The sequence below is a fragment of the Stigmatopora nigra genome, chromosome 6 (assembly GCF_051989575.1).
Source record: "Stigmatopora nigra isolate UIUO_SnigA chromosome 6, RoL_Snig_1.1, whole genome shotgun sequence".
NCBI classification, from domain to species: domain Eukaryota; kingdom Metazoa; phylum Chordata; class Actinopteri; order Syngnathiformes; family Syngnathidae; genus Stigmatopora; species Stigmatopora nigra.
In genome coordinates, this window is record NC_135513.1 from 12,962,480 (window position 1) to 12,988,553 (window position 26,074).

A 26,074-nucleotide genomic window follows, 5' to 3' on the forward strand; every position below is an offset into this window, starting at 1 on the left:
GTTGAATGCGGGCGTTGCCTCGAGATACGAACGTGAGCAGCATTGCTGTTTCTCCATTTTAATCAATCTGTTCAAGATCTGAAAATATATCATATACAGTGTTCCCTCGCTACTTCGCGCTTCAGCTATCGCGGACTCAGAGCTTGGCGGATTTTTTTCAGGAAAAAAATCATAAAAAATGTAAAGATATTAAGTTAAAATTATAAATTATATCATTTTACAATAGGTAGAAACAAAATATTCAATAAGAATTAGTAATTGCATCAAAAAAAGACTAAAAAAGTGATCAATAACATGGTGAGAGTTCAGGAATCCCATTGATGATGTCATGGCTGTTTACAGGCGCATCTTCACCTCCCAAAAAAAAACAGTTCACAACTCCCAATAACGATGTTTCTTACGTGCAAAAAAACTGCAGAAGATCCTCCATCCGGACTACTATGATGTTTTTGCTTGGTGGTGCTTTTGTGCACGTGTTATACCTTTCTTTAAGCATTTTTGAAGGGGCACGCCTACTTCGCGGAAATGCAGCTATTGCGGGGTGTCCCGGTCCCCATTAACCGCGAGAACCGAGGGAACACTGTACAGTGTTCCCTCGCTTATCGCTGCCACTTTGACACACCTGCTCTAATTTGTTCGCCACCCCTGGATTAAGGTATCCCCCCATTTCCAGACAGTCATTTGCAGAGATAGGCTCCAGCACCCTTGCCAGTCATGTGCTCCGAAAATGAAGGACGTCACTTAATAAAGTGTCCAAATAGCATCAACCACTTAAACACCGTACCCACTATATTGAGTAAGGGTAAGCGCCAACATAGTCTTTGACCTCTCGACTCAGTCCCGCTATGGTTTTGACGTTATCGGCGCCGTAGGTGCGTACCAGCGCCCTCCTACACATCTGCTTGAGTTGCTCGGGGCGCTGCCGCCGATATGGCGCCGTCAATTTGCAAGAGGGCCGACTATAGTGAGCCAGCAGATCAAAAATGGACGGAAAAGTCTTTTGGCTACCCAGGAGAGCAAAGAGTAGCTGGTGGAGGACCACTCGAACGCTGGCAGGACCGTCCTCGGCATGGTAGCTCAGAGTGAAGAACACGTTGTTTTGACCGCTGTCTCTAAAAAGATGGAGGACGTTTTGGTGTTTTGAAGGCAGGATGATTGGCAATGGGGTTTTATTTACCTGATTAGGAAGGTGCCGGCTGAGGTGAAGGCCAGAATTTGGTGAGCTTCCCGCATGCTCATAGCGCCCCAATAGTAGGCGCTGTGTTGAAGTTGCTGGTGAGTTCGCCGCACCAGTTGGTATTGCTCTGGGCCAGTGAACGGACAAACGTGAGTGGGCCAATTGGGAGACTCCGTTTCCCTCTACATGTGTGGGGGAGAGAGATGTAGTCATACCAAACATTGTAAAATGATTTATGTACAATATTTGGTTGCTTAGGTTTGTTGTTGTACTTTCATTTTCATACAATGGGCAGTTAGGATATCTTTATTGCAGAGTTATTTTTATCAGATTCTTCATTAAACTACTATTAGGGGGAAATATATATATTATTATTATGATTATTGTTGTTGTTTTTGTTATTACGATTATTATTACCACTACTTCTACTACTACTACCACCACTACTACTACTACCACCACTACTACTACTACCACTACTACTACTACTACTACTACCACTACTACCACTACTACTACTACTACTACCACCACTACTACTACTACTACTACTACTACTACTACTACGACTACTACTACTACTACTACTACTACTACCACCACCACTACTACTACTACCACCACCACTACTACTACTACCACTACTACTACTACTACTACTACCACCACCACCACTACTACTACTACTACTACTACTACTACCACTACTACTACTACTACTACTACTACTACTACTACTACCACTACTACTACCACTACTACTACTACTACTACTACTACTATTAGTAGTAGTATTATTAGTAATATTATTATTAGTATTATTTGTAATATTATTATTAGTATTATTACTACTACTACTACCACCACTACTACTACTATTATTATTATTAATACTATTATTAGTAATATTATTAGTATCATTAGTATTACTACTACTATTATTTTTATATATTTTCCCCCAATAGTAGTTTAAAATTTTAATCTTTTGTAGTTATACATTTTGCTGATTTGTTGTTAACATTTGGTTGTGCATTATCCCTACATAACTACAAGAATAATCTTACAAACATTAGAACTGGGGTAAAATGAAAGAAAAACTAACTTAATTCAGTAGGACAAAAACAAGGGAGGCGCACATCAACAAAAGGACGACATAACAAAAGAAAATACCTGCACACCAACACGGGGTTTAAGTACAAAGACAATGATTGATGAAAATAATAAACAGGTATGTCAAGCAAGGGAAAGAGAACCAGAAAAGATATAGGTGAAGCTCATATACAAACACGTGGACAGGAAACACACCCAACCACCAAAACGTGATAATATCCGGTTTTATTTTTGCTCCATAGCGTTACTTTTGAGCTACTTTTAAGTGCCAGCTTTATATATATATAGTCTGTTAGAAATATTACGTCATGATCATTTTTTTGCATTGTACATGTACCATATTTTCTCGCATATTTGTACTTTTCGCTCCAAAAAAAAAATTAAGACCGAATCGTATGGCTTATATGTGTACAAATTAGATTTGTACTTTATTAAAACCATGAATATAGAGATGAAAATTATGAATTATAAAATTATACGAGAAATTGTAGAATTCAACGATTTTAAGGGTGCGGCTTATACGAGAGAAATTGTACAATTCAACGATTTTAAGGGTGCGGCTTATACGAGAGAAATTTTATAATTCAACCATTTTAAGGGTGTGGCTTATTAAAATGGCTAATATGCGAGAAAATACGGTCATTAATTTGTCCCAAAAAAACTCAAACTAAAATTTACAGACCAAAACCCTTGATTAAATTTGAATAAATTACCCTCAAACGACATAAAAAACGATCCAAATATTTTTCCTTGATAATATTCTGATTTTTTTGACAATGTGAACTTCATAGTACCTGAAACCAACGTTCAATGTTTTCATCAGAGAGATGAAGACGATCTAGTTGTCTCCAATCCAGAACTTCTACCGCATTTTCTGCTCCATCCTGGTTCTTTTGTCCCGAACTTGGCGGAGGTTTTACGGGTTCCTTGCCATCTTGATTTGACTTATGTGGTTTCTCCTTCTTCTTCTTTCTTGAATGTTGATCTCTAACCATCCTATCGTAGGGAAACCTGCACTGGAAGAGTACATGTTGCACCATATCTTCGCACACCGTCTTCGTCCGCCAGTTGAACCTCTGGCCTTATCAACTGCGCCATCTACTGGGTGATTGCATGATGTTTCTGGTGGACATGTGAGTTGGCGTACAGGTAAATTCCAAACACTGGCCACACTTTTACAGAAGTTAATCAAAAGCTGTAAAACAGGAATTTAGAAAAATACATCAAAACTCATTTTCTGTCATTAACCGTGATAGCCGTCCAAATGCAGTTGAACTTAGAGGGATGGCAGCCATCAAATTTGCCAATTTGTCAAATGTGCCAAAAGCTATAATCATAATAATTTAACTTTGCACTTCCTCAATTCAAACTAGTTCAATTGTATCATTACCTGAGGGCATTGTTGTTGTCTTTTCCCACACTTTAAAGCTTATTTATGACTTATTTATTCATTTTTTTGGTGTTGTTATTTGTGCACTTCGCGGTGAAGCTTTAAAATGAACTATACTTGGATTAATAACCATAAAAACATTAAATTCAATTATTATAATTATTATTTTTAAAGAGTAAATTAAACGTATTGCAAAAAAATGCATCTGTGATTGAAGTTAAAGAATTATTGAGCAAAAAAATCATAATAGTTACAGTAAGCAAGTTTGACATACATTATATTGATTTTAAATCCAATTACATCAATTTTCAGATAGCTGAACTATGTCAAAATCCAATTGGAAATTGTTATTATTCCTATCTAAAACAAAATACTTTACATTATTCTTATTATTATTTGTGTGTACTTATGATCTACAGCTATAACAATAATACAATAGGGAATGGGCAAAGTTGACTCACCAGAGATGTGAACGGATGGACTGGAATCATGTTTTACTTTTGTTATTGCACTCAAATTTATACCTTTATACAACAAGAGGAAGGCGGTTCTGTTTCTATCACGCGTCAGCGCTTCAAAAGTCGAGTTTTCCACGAAATCACGTGACTTGCACGCACGCTTTCCTTTCACTTTCGTCTTCTTCGCGTGCTATATTTTGAAAGGTACCGGACCGGAAGTTTATATGCGCTGTCATTTTTCTCTAACTTGATTAAGCCAACGCTTGTTTTCCCTACGGCATAAGAAATCTTACTCTAAAAACATATACATAAACAATGCAAATAACTAATTGGTTGCTATTGACGATGGTATAGTTTGCTTTTAAATTGACTGGAAAATAACTTTGGTAAAATCCTATTTACAAAAGGAAACATACTACTTTTCCTTTTTAAAATTTTAAAAAAATAATTATATTAAAAGTACGTGTAAAAGTATTGATACTTGGACGTGAGGAATAACAGTAATAAAAACAGTAATACTAATTCAATTCATTTATAGAAAACGAATTATTGACATGATTATCTTAGATTTTCAACACAAAAATACTTTTTAAAGCGACGACAATAAAATCTAGATGTTTACTTTTGCTTTCAATTTTACACGAAGGGTTGGGAGTTCTCAGAATTGTCTCCTTCTTTTGAAAGACAAACATGTACATGCCCAGTAATCATGACTCAAACATTTCAAGGAAGGAACAGTAAATTCTATCATGTATGAAGCCTAGAAATAAGTTCATGACAACATAAACATAGTCAAACATCTTTATTTCTATCACATATTATCTCAGAGGAATTTTAAATACCGACACACATTTTTAATGCTACATATTTTTTATTTCTTAGGCTTTGCAGTCCTTCGGGATTTCTTTTTTATTTTGCCGGTGCATAAAATAGGCTGTCGCCGTTGTCAGCAAGATGGCATAAGTAGCCAAAACGCACTGGAAAAGAGCAAAAAGAAAACAGTTTGAACTATGTTTTAAAAACCTGCAGAATATAGTGTTGGAATAGTGAAAGTAATTTTAAGGGGGAAATAAACAGTACGTTTAAACCAAAACAGAAAATGAACCAGTTTCCGCTCAATCCAAAAATGAAAGTCAAAGTTAGATGACATGGTACTATTAAAGTGGGCTACATATGTATGCACATTACATACGTTTCGGCGCCCCTGCAATGTGTAGCTGTTGAAGTACTTTTTCAAACCAGTCAGTTCCACTGATGCTGGTGCCTCAATGCCAAACAACTGCCTCTGAAACACAGGAAAAAAATAGCCAAACCTTTGAAAAACTAATGACACCCCATTTGGTTTGTGGTCTAATAATAATGGTCAAAAATAATTACAAAACAGGACATACCTGTCTCAAGTCATTTTGAAAGCAAAACCTTGCCATTTAAATGCCATTTGTTAACTGACAGGGAGTTAAACAACTTAATCTTAAGACTTATTATTTTAAGTGTCTCAAAAAATGTTGTCATTGCAAAACCACTGAACAATTGAATAGAATTGTAGCTGCAAAATTTGTTTTTTTTTCAAAAAGTTTTTGAAATATCCTATTTTATTGGTGGTCTTGAATGCACCATATGTATGTTATGTTTTTCATATGTGATTTCTGACCAATACATAAGGTAAGTATAGTAGCAGGAAAAAAGGGACAGGATCATTAGATTCAATTGTTTTTGCTCGTAATCCAAATGCATCTTCACATAGTAAATAATAATAATAAGTAATCTGCATTTCCACATTTTAGAAGAAAAGAATACTTACCTTCACCTCTGTTATCAGATGTCCGAAACTTGTAAGAGGAATACGCGTTTTAACAGGGGATGTCGGCATGATTGAAATTTATTCAAACACTTGTATATTTATAATATACGATATTGCTGTGTTAAAATTGTCAAAGTATTCTCTCTTGACAGTCAACAGGGTCAGTTATAAAACATGCTTCATCTGTGCAAAAATTTCCGGATTCGGGGCAAGGACATAGAATTCTGGCCAATCACAAAGACGATTGCAGAAAAAAAGACCAATAGACGATTGGTTTGGTGAACAGTCGTAGTCAGCCTGTAGTCAGTTACGCAGAATACAGAATGTAATTTGTATGTTAACCACAGGAGGGCGCCGTATTCTTATTTTCCCACTTGCAATGCATGCCATCACACTAAATATAATAACTTATGGACCTTATGTACATTTGAAACACTATATATGACTCGTCGTTAACTGAGAATTTTGTGTTAAAAAAGTTAATTGCTCAATTCAGCTGGGATAGGGTCCCCCATTCCCCGCGACCTTAGTGAGGATAAAGTGGTTCAGAAAATGAGATATGGCGATAACAAATGCTCAAACATTAAGAGAAATTGACGTCTAGCACCGTCTATGGCAGACTAAGTTAAGCAAGTCCTGAGCAATACATATCTGAAAAAAATGTATAATTTTGAATGTGAATTGTTTTCTGTCTCTCTGTGTGCTCTAGTGATGATATTTTGGGTGATGTCAGCTGGGATAGGCTCCGGCACCCCTCAACTCTGACAAGGATAAGCAGTGTTGCTAATGAAAGGTATTGGCAGAGTATTGACATAATATTGTTATTGGTGTAACCCTAACACTAGGTGTTGCGTTTAAGGACCGTTGCTAACCATGGAAGATTTGACTTGCCAACTCGTAAATCAAGACAAAAACGCACTTGACTTGAGTCAAAACGTCGTGCGTCGAGGCCATCGTCGTAAGTAGAAACCAAAACGGAAGAGCGAGCGAGTAAGCAAGCAGGGAGGGAAGAAGAAAAAAAGGCTAGACTCAACAGGGAAGCAGACAGAAGGACACGCCGGAAGAAGCAACCGCAACGAGGGCACAACTCGTCGGAACCGAGCCGAACGTTGACGGCAGGGGCGGGCAAGAGAAGGTCGACGACGACGACAACGAGGGGCGGAGAAGGTGGACGCGATCGAGGGACAGACAGACACCTGCACCGCGACTCGCTCTCCTCCCTTCCTCCTCGGACCACCCCCTTTCTCCCCATTCCTCTCCCTCGGCCTCCTCCTTCTCCTCCTCCTCCTCAGTCAGCTTCCTCGTTAAGATGGCTGACCCCGGCAGCGACGGAGAGGTGGCGGAGGGCGCGCGAGGCTTCGCTCGGCAGGGTGCCCTCCGCCAGAAGAACGTCCACGAGGTGAAGAACCATAAGTTCATTGCACGCTTCTTCAAGCAACCCACCTTTTGCAGCCACTGCACCGACTTTATCTGGTGAGTACCGCATGTGGTGCGCGTGGGCGCGCGTGCACAGGTGCTTCACTTGATGCCGTCGCAGTGTCAACCCAAGCCGAAGCAGACAACCGAACGACCGGGGAAGGGACGACCGGGGGCTCGCTGGCGTTTATCATTATTATTTATTTTTATATTTTTTTCTGTCTTTTTTGCCGCATCGCCACGCAGAATTCCCCCACCCCACCATCCCGAACCCACCCCCGATCCGCAGGCACGCGGGGGCCTACTGCATGCCCATGTGTGTCATTGAATGCGTCATGATTAATGGCGTTTACCATTCAACCAAATCAAGTAGACGAGCGGACACATTTCTTGATGGCTCATTATTTACACCACTTTACTGTCCTTTACCGTTGCTCTAATGCTTAAACTCGTATAAAACCATTGGACGATGGAATTCCCGTAGTTGTATTGGAGAAAGTCCACCTGGATCAAAATAGTCGTGTCAAACAAACATTTGCAACTCGCACAGCTGTTTTCCCCGCATTCCAAATTTCCGACATTTTGCATGAAATTTAAGCAGCATATATCCACTATATACATTTCACTATTAGATTTCTCATTCCAACTTACAGCTGTTTTTCTCACATTTATACATACACACATACTTGTGCATCATTATTTTTTAAAATATAACAATCAGCAAAAGTCCCTATTTTCCCAATTACCCCTTTTATTGGAAAATTGCAATAGTATAAAATATAACAATATCCCAACCATCCTTTATTCAAATAAACTCCCATCTGACCTTCACTTTCACCATTTATGTCCATTTGAACCAAAAACTTGTAGTTTTTACATTTAACAACCAATTCCTATAAACATAATGCAACTTTTAGCCATTTTTAGGGGTTTCTGTACTAGCAAAACCAACCCAATACAATATTTTAGGACAAAAACCATTAAGTGAACATATCTTAGGTGGGTGTTTAGTCATACATTTTTTTTTGTTTTTATTATTTATTCAAATTTCATTCATTATTGACCTTCTATGTTCGCAGGGGATTCGGCAAGCAAGGTTTCCAGTGCCAAGGTAAGACAAATTTTCATTCACAAACCCTTGCAAAAAATGTCTGTACATGCTGTCAAGTTTTAGACCAGCTCGGTTGTTGTTTTTATTTTTTTTATGGCCCTCTCACACACAGTCAATTGTAGCGTGTCTGCGTTTTGTCACCGTGACCCCTCAGCGGGCCTTGCGGCGCTGCTGTTGGCAGCTGTTTACCCACAAAGATGAACGAGCAGGTCTTATTCGAGTCGCCACGCTAGCTGGCTGGTGTTCACGCCGCAAAGTGTTGCCGCGCCCGCTGTATCGCTTCCTCTTCTCGCCGCAATCGAGCTCGTCAGCGTGTCCACGACGCAGATGTTACTCACGGTAGTCTTTCCTGACGGTGAGCAACTTTGCCCTAATTCCCTATGTGGGATATTTTTAGGTATTCGGCTCATTTCTGTGGTGCTTATCGTTAATAACCGGAGAGATGGACTTTTTTAATTTAATTTTTTGAAGCGCTTCGTTATCTCAGGGGCTTAATTCTCCATTTAATTCCATCAGTCTAGGTCAGGTGTGTCAAACTCGGGTTGGTTCGCGGGCCGCATTAACGTCAACTCCATTTCATGTGGGCTGGACCATTTTTTATATAATATTTTGATTTTTTTTTATAAATGGATTAAAAAAACTGGATTAAAAGACCTGAATATTCAGTTTTTTATAGATCTAAAACAATGTTTATTTTAGCTTTTTTAAATATATTTTTAGATTTTACAAAATGATTTTTGAACTAAAAACACAGAAAAAATGATTAAAAATGACAATTATTGATTTAAAAGGGGGAAAATCAGGAAATTTAATATACATCTATACTCTTCATTGGAATTTGATCCTAAAACAGAAAGTCGGCACTCATGATTTCCATCTGAAATCTAACTTATCCGTGCATTATTTTGATTAAAAACAACTTCAAAGCATGCTTCAATGATTTTAGTGAAACGCATCATATTGATTATCCCGTCCATCAACAGATCACACTGTTTCCTGGTCATGTGAACATTGATTGACACCCGTGTTTGTCCCGTGACCCAACACAGTCCATCGGTCACAGTTGTGACAGACACACTATCGACAGGTTCGTCTTTTCGAAGTGATTCTAAGAGAGTAAATGTCAAAATGGACAGTATTTATACTTCGCTGCAGTCCTTCCTTTTTTTTGTTATTTTGGTCCGTTTATTTTCTTAATTGGCTGTGTTGATACCCATCGCCAGGCCATAAACCACTGGTGTCAAAGTGGCGGCCCGGGGGCCAAATCTGGCCCGCCGCATCTTTTTGTGCGGTCCGAGAAAGTAAATCATGAGTGATGGCTTTCTGTTTTAGGATCAAATTAAAATATAGAGTATAGATGTATATTAAATTTCCTGATTTTCTCCCTTTTAAATCAATAATTGTAATCTTTTTATAATTTTTTCCGTTTTTAGTTCAAAAATCTTTTTGTAAAATCTAATAATATATTTAAAAAAAGCTAAAATAAACATTGTTTTAGATCTATAAAAAACTAAATATTCCGGGATTTTAATCCAGTTCATTTAATCCATTTATAAAAATAAAAAAACAATTTTAATATTGTTCCATATATAAAGCGCACTGGATTATAAGTCGCCCTGTCTATTTTGGAGAATATTAAAGATTTAAGTGCGCCTTATTGTCCTGAAAATACGCTAAACCTTTTTTATCAAGCACTTGTATTGGTTTTCCTTAAGAAAACACAAGCGTCTGTTCTAGCCTGGCTCCATTTAACCCTTGGACGGTGCAGAAGCTCAGATTGCCATGCGCCGCCGCCATGGCGATGGGAGGAGCGCCAGCACGAGTAAAGGAATGTCAAGAACGCAATGTGGACTTGTTTCTACCTGCGACAGAAACGGGCCTCCTGTGCATTCTAGGCGTGTTCCCGTAACCCGTTCGGCAGCTCAGAATACCTCCTCTATGTATGTTTTTTTTTTGCGTGTCGACGCCCGTGTTGACGGAGGGCGAGAAAGAGGAAGTCACGTTCTCTCTGTCCATGTCCTGCGCAAGTGTGGCGGACATTGCGTCAAAATATCAACCATGATCGGATCACTGGCTTTTCAAGAGCAAAATAGAGGAGCTATTTGCTCATTTCTGCGTCGCTGCAGGCTTTGCTAATGAGGCAAGCTTTTTGATTAGAGTTGAGATTGAGGGCAACCACAAACAAAGTCAAGGCGATGGCGGATGATTTTCTTCTGCCCAGATTGTTTTTTTGTTGTTGTTTTTTTTAAATGACTGCAGTCCACCATGTAGCCAGTTTGCATTTCAGGCAAAAAAAAGTTTTTCCATTCATCTGTATTTTAAAGGGCTAGAGCACAGGTGTCAAAGTGGCGGCCCGGGGGCCAAATCTGGCCCACCGCATCATTTTGTGTGGTCCGGGAAAGTAAATCATGAGTGGTGACTTTCTGTTTTAGGATTAAATTAAAATAGAGTATAGATGTATATTACATGTTCTGATTTTCCTCCTTTTAAATCAATAATTGTTATTTTTTAATATTTTTTTCAGTTTTTAGTTCAAAAATCATTTTGTAAAATCTAAAAATATATTTTAAAAAAGCTAAAATAAACATTGTTCTAGATCTATAAAAACTGAATATTCAGGGATTTTAATCCAGTTCTTTTAATCCATTTATTAAAAAAAATCTAAATATTATATCTAAAATGGTCAGGCCCACATGAAATCGAGTTGACGTTAAAGCGGCCCGCGAACCAACCTTTGACAACCCTGACATAGCATAAACAAGCTAACACATGCGCCATCCGGTCAAGGCCACTTAATTGGCATCGTCTGAATATCGTCCTTGAAGAGTGCATAAGGCATATTGCTTCTTCCACGTTGACCTCAAATGACCCCATTAGCTCCCATAATTCATATTGGCAGAAGTGCTTTTCTATGATCGAACCCAAAAACCCTGGCACTGATTCTCACTAGCCCCGCCCATTTGCAACAGATTTGACGAGCTTTTCCAAGGAATGGCAAGTCTTTACGTGCAGTCAATCTTCAATCCTTCATAAACAGGTTATTGCCAAAACACTGTTTTGAAAGGTTTATTGAGCTGTGTGGATAGCTGAGGCTTTATTTACAATGATGTAAAACGGGTTCTAAAATTGCATCAAAAACTTGAATGTCAATGTAGATAGACACTTGGAGTAAGGGTTAATCACAGTGTGTAGTTATTGATTACAATAAAGACTGGTGTTAGCCTCATTCTGATCATTTCTTTGTAATTGACTGAACCACTACAAAGGGCTTAGCGAGCTGGTGCAAGTCAATAATTGTCAGGTGTGTGTGTAAGTGTGTTTGTGTGTGTGTGTGTGTGTGTTTGTGAGAAAATGCCGCCAACTTATTGTTCCAGTGAAGCTTGTTTGGATGACTTTTCAAGTCTTCCGTTTTTAATTAACTCATTACCTGCCACTGACAGTCATTGCAAGAGTTGGGGAGAACTGGGTTGGTAGTCACATTTTTTTTATTTTTTTCGTAAGGCATTGTGGTACATGAAGTGCATCAAAATCCAGAGAATTGACAAATACCTCTAAAAATAGTAAAATTGTTATGAAGGGAAGAGTAAAATAAATAATGCAATGTTTGAGTTAAAAAATTAGGAATAATTCAGAAGAAAATGAAAATTGTATCTAGGAATAATTCAGGAAAAAAAATTGTATTTGGTAATAATTCAGTAAAAAAATAAATGTGTATTTAGGAATAATTTAGAAAAAAATTAAATTTGTATTTAGAAATAATTCAGAAAAAATGAAATGTGTATCTTGTACTATGAATAGGAGTTTATTATATTTGAAATATATTTTTAATATTTTTTATTTACCCCAAAACATTTCTTACATATTTTTAAATGTATATAGAAAAAAAATCAATTATTTAATGATCCTTATATTGAACTGTAAATTTTACTCCCTGCACAAGGACGATTGGACACCAGAGGACAATTAGCATCATAGCCCTAAAAATATAGGACCAAAAATAGTAAAATCATTGATACACTACCATGTGAAGACCAACCCCGTTCTCCCCCAAAACCAAAACCATCTCTCACATTCTCATTTCTTCTGTTGGAGTGTCTTCCGGAATGTTTTGAGGAAATCTTTTGATTTGCCTTTAACGCCAGCAGTCATTCAAAAAGAGGGGGGGTCGTCGGGCTCCACCGTCAGGCTGGGCCCGGTTGCTAAGCGACAGAATAAAGACCGCCACGTCGGGTCACCCGGCCGGCCTGGCTTTCTTTCTATTGCACGCCTGCGAGAGTGAAGATTTACGAGCAGAAGGCTAAAGTGTGACTGGTTTGCCGTTTCTGACACGGCGCCACCACGCACACACGCACCCAAAGAAAAGCCGCCTGGTTCTCAACTCTTGCGGACAAAACACCCTTTTGTCTCACTTTGACTTCAAGTCCCTTCTCACTTGTCACGCTTCCCTTTTTTTCTCCTTTCATTGGCTTGCCTGCGTGGCACCGCAGATGGACACGACTCCATCTTCGCGCTGTTTAACAAACACGAAGCGAGGGTGGCGGTTACCATTTGGGGGAAAACCGGTGCCCGAAACTCACTCTGAGTTGATTCTGTGCGAAGAAAAAGGATCCATATTGTTTGGAAAAGTCAGTTGTACAAACAAAGCTATGTATACAATAGCACTGTGTTGGTTAGTATAGTGCACGTGTCAAAGTGGTGGTCCGCGGGCCAAATCTGGCCCGCCGTATCATTTTTTGTGGCCCGGGAAAGTAAAACAAGAGTGCCGACTCTCTGTTTTAGGATCAAATTAAAATGAAGAGTATTGATTTATATTAAATTTCCTGATTTTCCCACTTTTAAATCAATGTAAATTTTTTAATCATTTTTTTTCAGTTTTTAGTTAATTGTTTTTTACTTGAACTGATAGTTGTTCAGGGTCCCCTTTGGTGACATTTGATTGGTGTGGAAAATTAGATTTTGGAATAATTATGTGAACAATTATGTGATTCCAGTTGATTGGAAAAAATGTACTTAAAAAATTGGTGTTCTAGGACGAACACCATTTGAAATACTTTAAAAAAATTATAGAATATGGGAAAAATGTATAAGTTGACAGTCATGAAAAGGTGACAACTGTGCGACCTATCAAAAGCCTGAGCCTCACTTTAAAGTTGAATGTGTCAGGTCATTTGAACTTTAGTGTAAAATATGGGTCTGATGTTGTGGTATTTTTATGGTTGACAGCTTTGTGATGGCCATTCAAATTTAAACTAAGCCTTTGTAAAAAATAATAATAATAAATAAATAAATACCTAACCCAGCCAGACAAAAGCGCAAAAGGTAACAAAAGCTTATTGAAATGAAAGCACGGAAATATCTTGTTATTATTTGTTTGTTATTGAAGGCGCCACAGGTGACGTTTGTCATTTCAGCTGACGCCGTTTCGCCTCGTTCCTCCTTGCTGTGATCGAATTAAAGTAGCACTAAAAATAGCAGCACGAACTGGATTTGCCCGATAAAACCAAAGTGCTTATTGTTCAATGAATAATGGCACCTCATTGACATATTGATTCATCTTTTTTGTTTTCCTTTGTTTTAGTTTTTTTTTTTTGTAACGTATTTTTCTTTTCATTTTGCAGTGTGTTGTTTTGTGGTCCACAAGCGCTGCCATGTATTTGTCACCTTTTCCTGTCCGGGTGCCGACAAAGGCCCGTCCTCTGAGGTAAGTCAATCAAATACACATGTTAGAATGGTACCAATGGGAAAAATAGAGCTTAAAATTTGGTATTGGGATGCAATTATCGTATTTTCACGACTATAAGGCGCACTTAAAAGTCTTAAATTTTTCTCCAAAATAGACCGTGCGCCTTATATATGGAAAAAAACAGAAAACCAAAAACCACCACTGTCGGATATTAAAAAAACACAAACGCCTGAACTGAATACTCAACACTGTTAAATATGCAGATGCCATCTTAGTTTACAACATCTTCCATCATTTAGCTCCTCCCCCACTGCAAGATTTTATACAAATATAATCAGAAAACATCAACAATGGCTGGCTCTAGAGGTGACTGTAAAGTAGTGCGCCTTATATATGGGAAAAAACTGTAATTCATTGAGGGTGCGCCTTATAATGTGGTCCACCTTATAGTCGTAAAAATACAGTAATTATTTTTATACAAACATTCCGGTGGTTAGTTTCTAATTTAAAAAAATCTATATATTTTTCCCGATTACCCCCTTGGTGGAAAAAATGTTTTCATTATTTGTACATTTTAAAAAAAATTTAACAAAAACATGTAAAAAAAAAAAAAGAGAAACATTTACCTGTTGTGTACCTCCACTGATTTTACATTGGGTTTTTTAGGGAAGTAAAACATGGTGGAAAAAGACAAATCTATTTATTTGTACCTATAATGTGAATTGGCTATATAATTTACGGCAATTTAATGAGTTGGCCAACATAACAGCCCTCCAAATGAAAGAATAGCAGTTAGAATTGTGATTGTAAAAAGTAAAAACAAATGTCGTTTAAGTGGTCGATGGTATTTACACACAGCTGAAGAGGGATTTGGACCTGCTCGCCTCTCCAATTTCTTTCAACCTTATCTGCTTTTTTTCTCTCTATAATTAAAAGGGATTGAAGCGTTTACTGTTCTAAACAAATGGCATCAGCGTAAGAGCCTCAGGACGCACTCAAATGAAATGCTCCCTATTAACGCCACCACGGACGGAGTTGAGGATGATTAATGGCCGTTAGCCTCGTGGCGCAGTCCATTTCCTATCGTCATGTCGTTTGTTTGTCTGTTTGTCTTGGCAGGATCCACGTAGTAAACACAAATTCAAGGTGCATACGTATTCCAGCCCTACTTTTTGTGACCACTGCGGATCGCTTCTCTACGGCCTCATACACCAGGGCATGAAATGTGACCGTATGTACACCTTTATTTACCTTAAAAAATGTATTTAAATACATTTAGTGTCAACAAATGGTTACAAGATTTTTTTAAAACATTGTTTAAACTGTATAAGGAAAAGTAAATAATTAAATAACCATTTTTAAATTGTAATAAATGTTTTTACTGTTTTTTTTACTCCAAAATATTTAAAAAAAATGTTAAAATGATTAAAATAGCAATACAAATGTTGGCTGTTTTGCTTATTCAGGTATATCAATAAATAAGTATAATATTTTCAGTTTTTTTCATTTTGATTAAAATAAAATCAAATTTTAAAAATGGATTATGTAAATATATTTAAAAAAAATCCAGAATACAAGAGAATATTTCCTATATAAAGGCTCAGAAATGTCTATACATGATATATTGACAATAAAAAAAATGTCGATTAATTTAGCCAGTCTAGCTAGGCACAGCCCTTCAAATTAAAAGCAAAACTACAGCAAAGTGAGTTTGACACTGGTCTCAAGGGGTTTCTGACATCTAGTGGAGTTTGTGAAACATCACAGCTGACTTTAACCTAGATCCAAAGATGTATACAAAAAAAAAATAGAGATTTAGTTCTTCCAATAACTTTCCTCTTTTATTGAAACTTAATAACCCTTATTGTCATAATATTGATATTATAAATCAGCCAGTTCTACTTGAGTATTTATTTTATTTTGAATTTAAGCTACTTGGACACAGAACCTGAACACCTTTTAATTTGACCAAATTTTAATTTGACCTAATTTTGGGATTTTTTGCTTTGTAAATATTAATATTGTGGCATTTATTATGAAATTCCTACATGGAAAAAAGAGGGAAGCAAAAATGTTTTATCTTTGTAAATAAAATCTATCATAATATTATAATACTATAATAAAAACCAGGCTCATCACATGTAAACATTTGATTTTTAATGAATAAATAACATGGAAAGACAAATACACTTTGGTAATAGCCCCTAATAATACTCTCATAGATATTAAATGAATACCTTATACAGAATATGAATAATAATGAAACTAAAACATAATTGAATTTCAATGTTATGCTACCTGGCTATAAATAGCATTACATCATCTTCACCTCTTTCTTCACTGATAAGACAGAAAAGAAGGGAGAATAGGAAAGGTTAGAGTACAACATGGGCAAAAAAACCCCTCTTTGACTGCCATTTTTAATTTGAACCCTCCTTCATTTTCCAGACTGCATGCTTAACATACACAAACGCTGCGTGGCTAACGTGCCCAGCTTGTGCGGAACGGATCACACGGAGAGGAGAGGTCGCATACAGATCTCGGCTCGGATCGCCCAAGATATCCTGACCGTCACCAGTGAGTAATCCGTCACCCCCCACCATCACCACACCCTCCACTCCCCCCCAGAGACCACGTCCCGGCTAAGACCAAAAACCGGAAAGTCCATTAGCTGATCAATAATCCAACGATTGGCCCACATTTGGATATTCGTCTGCAACGTGGGTTTAGTCTCTCTATCGATCTGGAAACCCGAATTAAACTGCCGTTAAGCGTTGCCGAAAGCCAGCATTGCGTTCGATTCGCGGCCTAAAAATGCCTTTTTTTGTTTTGCCATAGTCAAAGAAGCCAAGAATCTGGTCCCTATGGATCCCAATGGCTTGTCGGACCCTTACGTTAAACTCAAGCTGGTCCCCGATCCCAAAAGCGAGAGCAAGCAAAAGACCAAGACTATGAAATGCTGTCTGAACCCTACCTGGAATGAGACGTTTACTTTGTGAGACGCCGTCAGCTTTGGTTTGTACGAACGAAGCGCTGTTTCTCACTGTTTTTTTTTGTTTCTCAGCAATCTCAAAGAAAGCGACAAGGATCGTCGTCTGTCGGTGGAAATCTGGGATTGGGATCTGACTAGTAGGAACGATTTCATGGGTTCTCTGTCCTTTGGGATCTCGGAGCTGCAGAAACAAGGGATGGACGGATGGTAATTAATTCAGACTCAAGACTCGTCACAACCACATCTACACATTATTTTTCAAAGTACTTGGCGTAAACCTACTAGTACCCACTGTCAATGTTCCCTCTAAACTGCCCAATTGCGCACTACTCTCGTCATCTCTGCGCAGCAGCAATCATATGGCGCGCAGTAAATAAAATCCAAACTTTAATTTTTGTTTTTTATACCCCTTTCCTCATGATGGCGCAGTTTACGCGGGCAGCCAGTGGCAGTAGCTATGTCCACTCTTATGTTTTTCGTGTTTTACAGCATGTTTTACATGACGAATTTGAGGGAACATTGACATGTACCTGCTTATGTCAGTTGTGATACTGTTACAATGATGATGTCACTCACACTGGTACTCAGTGCACTCGGGGAGGTTGTGTTTTTGCCCAGACCAACAAAAAATTTGTGGGAACATTGCTCACGAGTGTCTTTGTCTTTCGGCGCCAGGTTCAAGCTTCTGTCCCAAGAAGAGGGAGAGTATTTTAACGTTCCCGTCCAGCCAGACGGCGAAGATGGCAACGAGGAGCTCCGGGCAAAGTTTGAAGTGAGTCAGTCACGCCACGTTCTACATTTGTCTTTGTCTCGAGGGTTTGACGGCCATTTTTTTCCTCCAAAGAGAGCCAAAGTAGGCCCGGGGAAGCCGTCAGATTCCTCGTCCTCATCCTCCGTCAGCAAATACGACAGCAATGGCAACCAGGACCGCATCAAACTCTCTGACTTCAACTTCATCATGGTTCTGGGAAAGGGCAGCTTTGGCAAGGTACTCCCGGAAGATGAAAATTAAAAATGGCCGCTCACCGGAGATAACGTAACCTGAGTTTCCTCCCTGGCAGGTGATGCTGGCCGAGAGGAAAGGCACCGAGGAGTTGTACGCCGTGAAAATCTTGAAGAAGGACGTGGTGATCCAGGACGACGACGTGGAGTGCACCATGGTGGAGAAGCGAGTCCTGGCGCTTTCTGGAAAGCCGCCTTTTCTAACGCAGCTGCATTCCTGCTTCCAAACCACGGTAAGGGATGACGACCAAGTCATGTCGGGGGTTGCCCCTCCACCATTGACGGGTCTTATTTTCCAACCCGTAGGACCGGCTGTATTTTGTCATGGAGTATATTAACGGAGGGGACCTGATGTACCAGATTCAACAGGTCGGGAAGTTTAAGGAACCTCATGCTGTGTGAGTAAACTTTAGAAATGTGTGTTATTGACTTGGATTTTTACCTAAAATGTTAAATGTTGACAACATTGTTTTTTTTTATAGACCAGACTATTTCTAGTATAGATTTTTAGAGAATCCTTAGGTAATTTCGTATTAGAATTATCAGTTCTAGACCACTTGTCACATGTATTTTGTAATTTTCATCCCCGGATGTTAAAGTATTTTTTTGCAATTGTTCAAAATAAGACATTTACCCATATCTGCTTTATTTTGAAAAACCACGACTGACAAGAAACAAACACGAACCAGAATAATAATCAATTGTTTATTTCTTTACCATCTTAAGTCACAGTAGATCAAACTGTATTTTTTAATAATAGAAGAAAAAAAAATCAATCATTAATACTGTGAGCACAATTTTCAAGCTAAATACAACCATACTTTTTAAAAATCCTGTTTCATTAGAATTCACTATACTCCTTTTATATTATTGAGAATGTAGCTGTTAATTTTTATTTCTTTCAGGTTTTATGCGGCCGAGATTGCCACGGGCCTCTTCTTCCTCCACTCCAAAGGGATTGTGTATCGGTGAGTGTGTTTGTGGAGTGATAACGGCGTGCACGTTCCCAATCCCCCTGGAACTGTAGTATGTACTTATCACCTGCAAGTGTGTCTGTAGGGACCTGAAGCTGGACAATGTCATGCTGGACTCGGAAGGCCACATCAAAATCGCCGACTTTGGCATGTGCAAGGAGAACATGTCGGACGGAGTGACCACCAAGACCTTTTGCGGGACTCCCGATTACATTGCACCCGAGGTCAGTCGGCGTGCCGTCGTCCTTTTGTCTTCCGTTGCTAGGAATGAGACTCACCATTTTTTTTGCCCTGTATTCCAGATCATAGCCTACCAGCCTTACGGGAAGTCTGTGGACTGGTGGGCCTTTGGAGTGCTGCTCTATGAAATGTTGGCGGGCCAGGTGGGCGTTGCCTTTAGTTGCCTTCCTTTGGCCAAAAGAATAAACTTAATTTCTTTGTGTATGTACATCTATGTGTATGTATATATGTGCTTATATGAATGTGTGTATATATAGATATAGGTATAGATATATAGATCTATAAATCTACAGATCACAGATCTATAGATTACAGATCTATGATCTATGGATCCATAGATCTATGATCTGTAGTTCACAGATCTATGATCTGTAGTTCACAGATCTATGATCTGTAGTTCACAGATCTATGATCTATAGATCATAGATCTATAGATCACAGATCTATGATCTATAGATCACAGATCTATGATCTATAGATCACAGATCTATGGATCCATAGATCATAGATCTATAGCACATAGATCTATAGCACATAGATCTATAGCACATAGATCTATAGCACATAGATCTATAGCACATAGATCTATAGCACATAGATCTATAGCACATAGATCTATAGCACATAGATCTATAGCACATAGATCTATAGCACATAGATCTATAGCACATAGATCTATAGCACATAGATCTATAGCACATAGATCTATAGAGCGTAGATCTATAGAGCGTAGATCTATAGAGCGTAGATCTATAGCACATAGAGCATAGATCTAGAGCGCATAGATCTAGAGCGCATAGATCTAGAGCGCATAGATCTAGAGCGCATAGATCTAGAGCGCATAGATCTAGAGCGCATAGATCTAGAGCGCATAGATCTAGAGCGCATAGATCTAGAGCGCATAGATCTAGAGCGCATAGATCTAGAGCGCATAGATCTAGAGCGCATAGATCTAGAGCGCATAGATCTAGAGCGCATAGATCTAGAGCGCATAGATCTAGAGCGCATAGATCTAGAGCGCATAGATCTAGAGCGCATAGATCTAGAGCGCATAGATCTAGAGCGCATAGATCTAGAGCGCATAGATCTAGAGCGCATAGATCTAGAGCGCATAGATCTAGAGCGCATAGAGCACATAGATCTAGAGCGCATAGATCTAGAGCGCATAGATCTACAGAGATAGTAATACATATTTCAGCAACACGCTTATTTGTTTATATATTTATTCATGTACTTATTTACTTATTACCTATCTATTTATGTCTAAAATGCTTTTCTGCATCCTCACCCTCTTGCTACTGTGACAACGAAATACGGGATGAGTAAAGTTATCCAATCCAATTTTCAGCCGCCTTTCGATGGCGAAGATGAAGACGAGTTGTTCCAGTCCATCATGGAGCACCACGTCTCGTACCCCAAATCCATGTCCAAAGAAGCCGTCGCCATCTGCAAAGGGGTGAGACAATGTTTTCATACACCAAAACAAGAAACAAAGTATCACTTCATTTCTTCCGTCTGCTGTTACCTGAAATGATTTTCATCTGTTGTATGTCTCCAGCTTATGACCAAACACCCGGGCAAGCGTCTGGGCTGCGGGCCCGAAGGTGGGCGGGACATCAAGGAGCACGCCTTCTTCCGCTACATCGACTGGGAAAAACTGGAGAACAAAGAAGTCCAGCCGCCTTTCAAGCCTAAATCTGTGAGTACAACCTGCAAAATCATACCTAAAAGGGATAAAAAAATAAAATATTAATAATAATAATGAGGTAAGTTGGTAGAGGGCTCATCCCCCTTGCACCTACCTAACCATCAACCCGTCATTGGTCACTACTCTTCCACTTGGTCGCCGTGGTGACCAATGACAACAACGGACATTGGTCAATGGCGTTTTTTTTTTTTTTACATTTATTTTGAAATTTCTTGATTTTATTTTGGCACATCCCCTCCTCCCTCATCTCGCTCACCGCCATCCCTCCATGTTCTCTCTCTTTCTCCTCTTCTTGGGCAGTGCGGGCGCAACGCCGAGAACTTTGACCGCTTTTTCACACGCAACCCCCCAGAGCTGACCCCCCCAGATAAGGAGCTAATAGCCAACATGGACCAGGAAGAATTCCAAGGCTTCACATTCGTGAACCCGGAGTACCCGCCTCCTACCCACTGATTGCACGCACATTACACACACACTAAAGTGCGGGCCATCAAAATCAACAAACACGCTTTAAAACGCATATCTGTGCCGCATTAGAAAAGGAAGTCAGCTTTTCCTTTTAAAAAAATGTCAAACTATTCCCTCGACGAGCCTGCAGATATCACCACAAGCGAGGAGTATTATCCGGGTTATAATATCAAGTCTAAAAGGCCAAACAACCCCTTAAACAGTGTGCCAATTTACACTTAGTCGTTTAAGACAGCGCACTAGAACAAATGACAACTTTGTAGATGTATGTCAAGCATTCCATCCCTTTTTTTTTGTCACGTTACATGGTGGCCATTTATGGACAAAAAGTCAATCAATGAATATATCGGTTGTAATTGTTGTGGGTAAAAGAAAGACGTTTCTATGGATTGTATGTATTATTGTTCTGTATGACTGGAAAGTAGTAATATAATCACTGATGCCTACCAGGAAACTTGTTTTTCGTCTGCATTATTGCTGTTATTTATTTAACTTAACAAATTTAAAACCTAAAACATTGGATAAAAATTGCAATTATTGATTTAAAAAGGGGAAAATCAGGAAATATAATATACATCTATACTCTACATTTGAATTTGATCCTAAAACAGAAAGTTAGCACTTATGATTTACTTACTTGGGTCGCACAAAATGAGGTGGTGGGCCAGATTTGGCCCCAGGGCCACCACTTTGACACCTGAGGTTCACTCACCTGACTTCAGTGGAGGCAGATGTTGTTCGAATCCTGCTGGTGGCAATGTGACAAAGTATGCAAATGGTTGTCTGTCTCTGTGCGCCCTATAATAGAATGATGGAAGATGAATGAACACTTTATACTAAAATAAGTGTTCAATGATCTTCTATTAGTCAACTGTTTGGCACACAGATCTATAGACATAGATCTATAGACATGGATCTATAGACATGGATATATAGACATGGATCTATAGACATGGATCTATAGACATGAATCTATGGACATGGATCTATGGACATGGATCTATGGACAGATATATATAGACATAGATATATAGATATGTAAATGTAGATATAAAACTATAGAGCTATAGAAATATAGAAATATAGATATAGAACTGATAGGTCAATACAATTCTAGTGAATTTGGAATCCTACCTGCTCACACTGAAGTCAGCTGAATGAACCTCTAGTCCACAAAGACACCCCAAGAGGCCTAGAAACATAAAACATAATGTCAGTTAGAACTTAACTAGTGACTCACTCAAAATATTAGCATAAAGTCATAGGGCACACATACATATCATTCCTAGTTGAGCTTTTTCCAACATTCACAGCTAAAATGTTAAGACAAACAAAATATATGATTAAATGAAACTATTAGGCAGACGATAGTGGACATATAAAAATTCCCAATTGGTACAATCAAGCATGGCACGTGAGTATGAGGACCCAATTTCCAGCCAGCCATCGAGAGATGAAACAAAAAGGAGGTAGGCATGGGCAACTTTTCATTTTTAAATTTTTTTTTGTTCCCCCCCACCCCCGCTTCATGTTGGCCGCTCACAGCTTCACCCTTTGTCCTCTTGTCAAATCCCTTTCATGGATCTTCGTGTCTACCTGAATGTTTCTCTTATAGCAGCACATTGTCTCTTCAATCGGCAGGTCTGTTTACTTATTTGTTGCACTGTATCAGCTCTTGCCAAATTAAGTTCCCATGACTAAAAGTTGCTTTCTTTATGAGAACATTACATTTACAGAAAATTTATCTTTTTAAAATATTTTTAAATTAGCCAAAAAGTCACTTACCCAGGTGAAAGAGTGCCACCTTCTGAATAGCTGTAGGGCCATTATAGATATAATATTTAGATTTTTTAAAATAAATGGATTAAATAGAACTGAATTAAAACCCTGAATATTCAGTTTTTTTTATAGATGTAAAACAATGTTTATTTCAGCTTTTTTAAAATATATTTTTATATTTTACAAAAAGATTTTTTAACTAAAAACACAGAAATAATGATTAAAAAATTGCAGTTATTGATTTAAAAGGGGGAAAATAAGGAATTATAATGTACATCTATATCTATCATTTTAATTTGATCATAAAACAGAAACTCAGCACTTATGATTTACTTTCTCGGTCCACACAAAATAATGCGGTGGGCCAGATTTGGCCCCAGGCCGCCACTTTGACAACTGTACTGTAGCCTAACAGGGAAAAACTGACAAAGTTTACTAAAATCCTAAAAAAAATAATTTATGAAAAAAAATGACTAATCTGTCATCCCTGTGCTTCAATGAGACTTTTTCTTGCGTCCTGTCCTGTCCTGCCCTTTTTTAAACTTATTTTTTTTAAAACATAATGCAAAAAATCATTGCCACTAACCGTGTTCTTCTGTGTGCCAGAAATCCCGCCGTGATGTGGGCAACTTTGACAAAGAGTTCACCAAGATGGCCGTGGAACTGACCCCTACTGACAAACTCTTCATCATGAATCTGGACCAGAACGAATTCCAAGGTTTCTCCTTCACCAACCCTGAGTATGTCATACAAGTCTGAAAAAAAACCCACAACAAAACAGGACCGTCACGCCAAAAAAAAAAAAGCTGAACTGCTTTCAACCGAGCGGTCGGTCACTGACCGATCTATTGACCGTAAAAGCAGCAGGCACGTTTGTTATTCATTTCCTTCTCGTGAAAGGCGGGTCATGAACATTCCACGATCAATAAGTCATGTATGTATGTGATCGCGCACATATGCAAGCATGCACGTGTCTGTCGGGGTGGGCGGGGCCTTCTGCAATTGGTCGTCCCCAAACTAGCACGTCTCGTCTTCCAAATGAGTCTTTTTTGTGATGTCAGGTAATCCTGCGCCCTTCAAAAAAAAATAATGCGTGTATTTATATATACATATATATATTCCTATACATTTCGACCTTAAGCTTGATTTGCACTTAAAAAGCTTCCTGCTAGCTCTACAAATTCAAAACAATCAATTGTCCAAATTAGCCACTTACTTGTCCATGTCAAATCTTTATTTACCAAGTCCAAATATCTATTTTCTGTTTCACTTCTTCTCATCTAACCCCAAATATTGGAATTTTCCAAATACACGATAAATAAAGTTATCCAATCCAATAATTAAAGGTACAGTAACACTAAAATATTGCAACTATTGATTTTAATGCATCAAAACAATTCACTTTTCATCCAATTCACACTTTTTCAACTAGTCAAAAAAGTACGATGTCCAATCCATTTTAACAGGGAGGGACGTGCACTATAAAATCCCAAAGTGAAGTATTATTTATTCCATTTCAACACTACTTTCCATGAATTTTCCACTCTAGTACTATACATGCGCCCCCCTCTATAGTGCTATACTCAGTCTTTGTGGTCCATTTCCTTCTATGCATGCCACAATTATCCTCGTGCTCTTTCCAATTGATTTCTCCACCTATTTTCCTTAATAAATCGTGTGAGATGGTTACCTAAAAGTAGTTACGTATTTTCACGACTATAAGGCGCACTTTAAAGTCTTACCTTTTCTCTAAAATAGACAGTGCGCCTTATAATCCAGTGTGCTTTATATATGGAAAATAATTCAAATGTCATTCACTGAGGGTTTAAATGTGGTGCGCCTTGTGTCGTGAAAATACGGCATGTGTTTCTGTGTACGTGTAAATGGAGATGGACTCGCTCGCAATTACGCTACTGAGCAATACTTTTTAATCGTAATTAGAACTTTGTGCAAAGCATTGGAATTTCCGAGTGGGAATCGGAATTATTTTTTGTCTACCAAATGGGCAACGCTTCAAAATTTGAATTGGCGTTAATAGCATTATGGCATGGACATGCAAACCAATAAGGAATTTTAAAGCAGTATAGTGGAAATTGTTTTTAAATGATGTTGTAAGCTAATAAGGTGCCATTAAATTGATTAACTGTTGTTGAATTTGGGAGTTGATTTACTCCAAATACTACAATTTGGTGAGAATTTGGAATTTCTTCCGTTTTTTTTTTAAGCACTATCGTTCGTCCCTTACGCCCACCCTTCCCCACAGCGACCATTCTTAGCAGAAAAAAAAGAATATATAATATTCATGTCTACTATGCAAAAGGCAAGCAGAAGAAGAAAAGGACTTGAGTGACTTTTATATCAAGAGAATTATGTGACAATTACTACTCATGTTGCATGCACCGTCATAACTTGCGCGTGAGGCATCGACATTAAAGTATGAAAAGTTGACTGACCTCTATTCTTGTGTTGCTGTTTTTTCGCAGGGGATTGACGGGGATAGACGTCCAGTCCATTTTGAGTGGATGCCTATCTCCATCAATGTAAAATTGGACATCAATAAGGTTTCTTCTAATCTAATATAAATACATGTTGAAATAAATGTGTACTCAATTCAGTCAAATTGAAATCTAAGAATTAAATATCATTCATTCATTAAAATTCCAGCTTATTTAATGTAAAAACTGAATTATAAAATTGTACAAGAAATTAAATTGTATGCCTATTGTCATACAGGTAAAATTGTTGACGAAACGTCCGCGGGGACG

The 26,074-nt window shown here is 38.3% G+C and overlaps 3 protein-coding genes across 5 annotated transcripts; 1 reads left to right on the forward strand and 2 right to left on the reverse strand.

Moving 5' to 3' along the window:
* Window positions 1-42: 42 nt before the first annotated feature.
* On the reverse strand, window positions 43-4,253 carry LOC144197898 (suppressor of cytokine signaling 1-like). The gene is made up of 4 exons (XM_077718598.1): window positions 4,139-4,253; window positions 3,082-3,482; window positions 1,178-1,359; window positions 43-1,112 (listed from the first exon to the last, which is right to left on the reverse strand). The coding sequence occupies exons 2-4, from the start codon at window positions 3,325-3,327 to the stop codon at window positions 788-790; spliced, it is 753 nt and encodes a 250-aa protein (XP_077574724.1). The 5' UTR covers window positions 3,328-3,482; window positions 4,139-4,253; the 3' UTR covers window positions 43-787.
* A 669-nt stretch (window positions 4,254-4,922) lies between these two features.
* Window positions 4,923-6,543, reverse strand: LOC144197899 (ATP synthase F(0) complex subunit k, mitochondrial-like). Its single transcript, XM_077718599.1, has 3 exons — window positions 5,937-6,543; window positions 5,328-5,420; window positions 4,923-5,112 (listed from the first exon to the last, which is right to left on the reverse strand). Exons 1-3 carry the CDS (start codon window positions 6,003-6,005, stop codon window positions 5,014-5,016), a joined length of 261 nt encoding a protein of 86 aa, XP_077574725.1. The 5' UTR covers window positions 6,006-6,543; the 3' UTR covers window positions 4,923-5,013.
* Window positions 6,544-6,869: 326 nt separating this feature from the next.
* On the forward strand, window positions 6,870-25,767 carry LOC144197893 (protein kinase C beta type-like). Of its 3 annotated transcripts, none has more exons than XM_077718592.1 (17): window positions 6,883-7,409; window positions 8,432-8,463; window positions 14,082-14,164; window positions 15,266-15,377; window positions 16,595-16,723; window positions 16,985-17,141; window positions 17,211-17,345; window positions 17,814-17,910; window positions 17,983-18,126; window positions 18,200-18,373; window positions 18,447-18,538; window positions 19,046-19,108; window positions 19,200-19,338; window positions 19,417-19,497; window positions 20,703-20,810; window positions 20,913-21,053; window positions 23,916-25,767. In XM_077718592.1, the coding sequence occupies exons 1-17, from the start codon at window positions 7,246-7,248 to the stop codon at window positions 24,066-24,068; spliced, it is 2,004 nt and encodes a 667-aa protein (XP_077574718.1). In that variant the 5' UTR covers window positions 6,883-7,245; the 3' UTR covers window positions 24,069-25,767. The 3 variants fall into 3 exon arrangements, with proteins under 3 accessions (XP_077574715.1, XP_077574718.1, XP_077574716.1); XM_077718590.1 differs by lacking the exon at window positions 23,916-25,767 and adding an exon at window positions 21,363-21,984 and having other exon boundaries at window positions 6,890-7,409; XM_077718589.1 differs by lacking the exon at window positions 23,916-25,767 and adding an exon at window positions 21,363-21,984 and having other exon boundaries at window positions 6,870-7,409; window positions 17,814-18,126.
* Window positions 25,768-26,074: the final 307 nt, after the last annotated feature.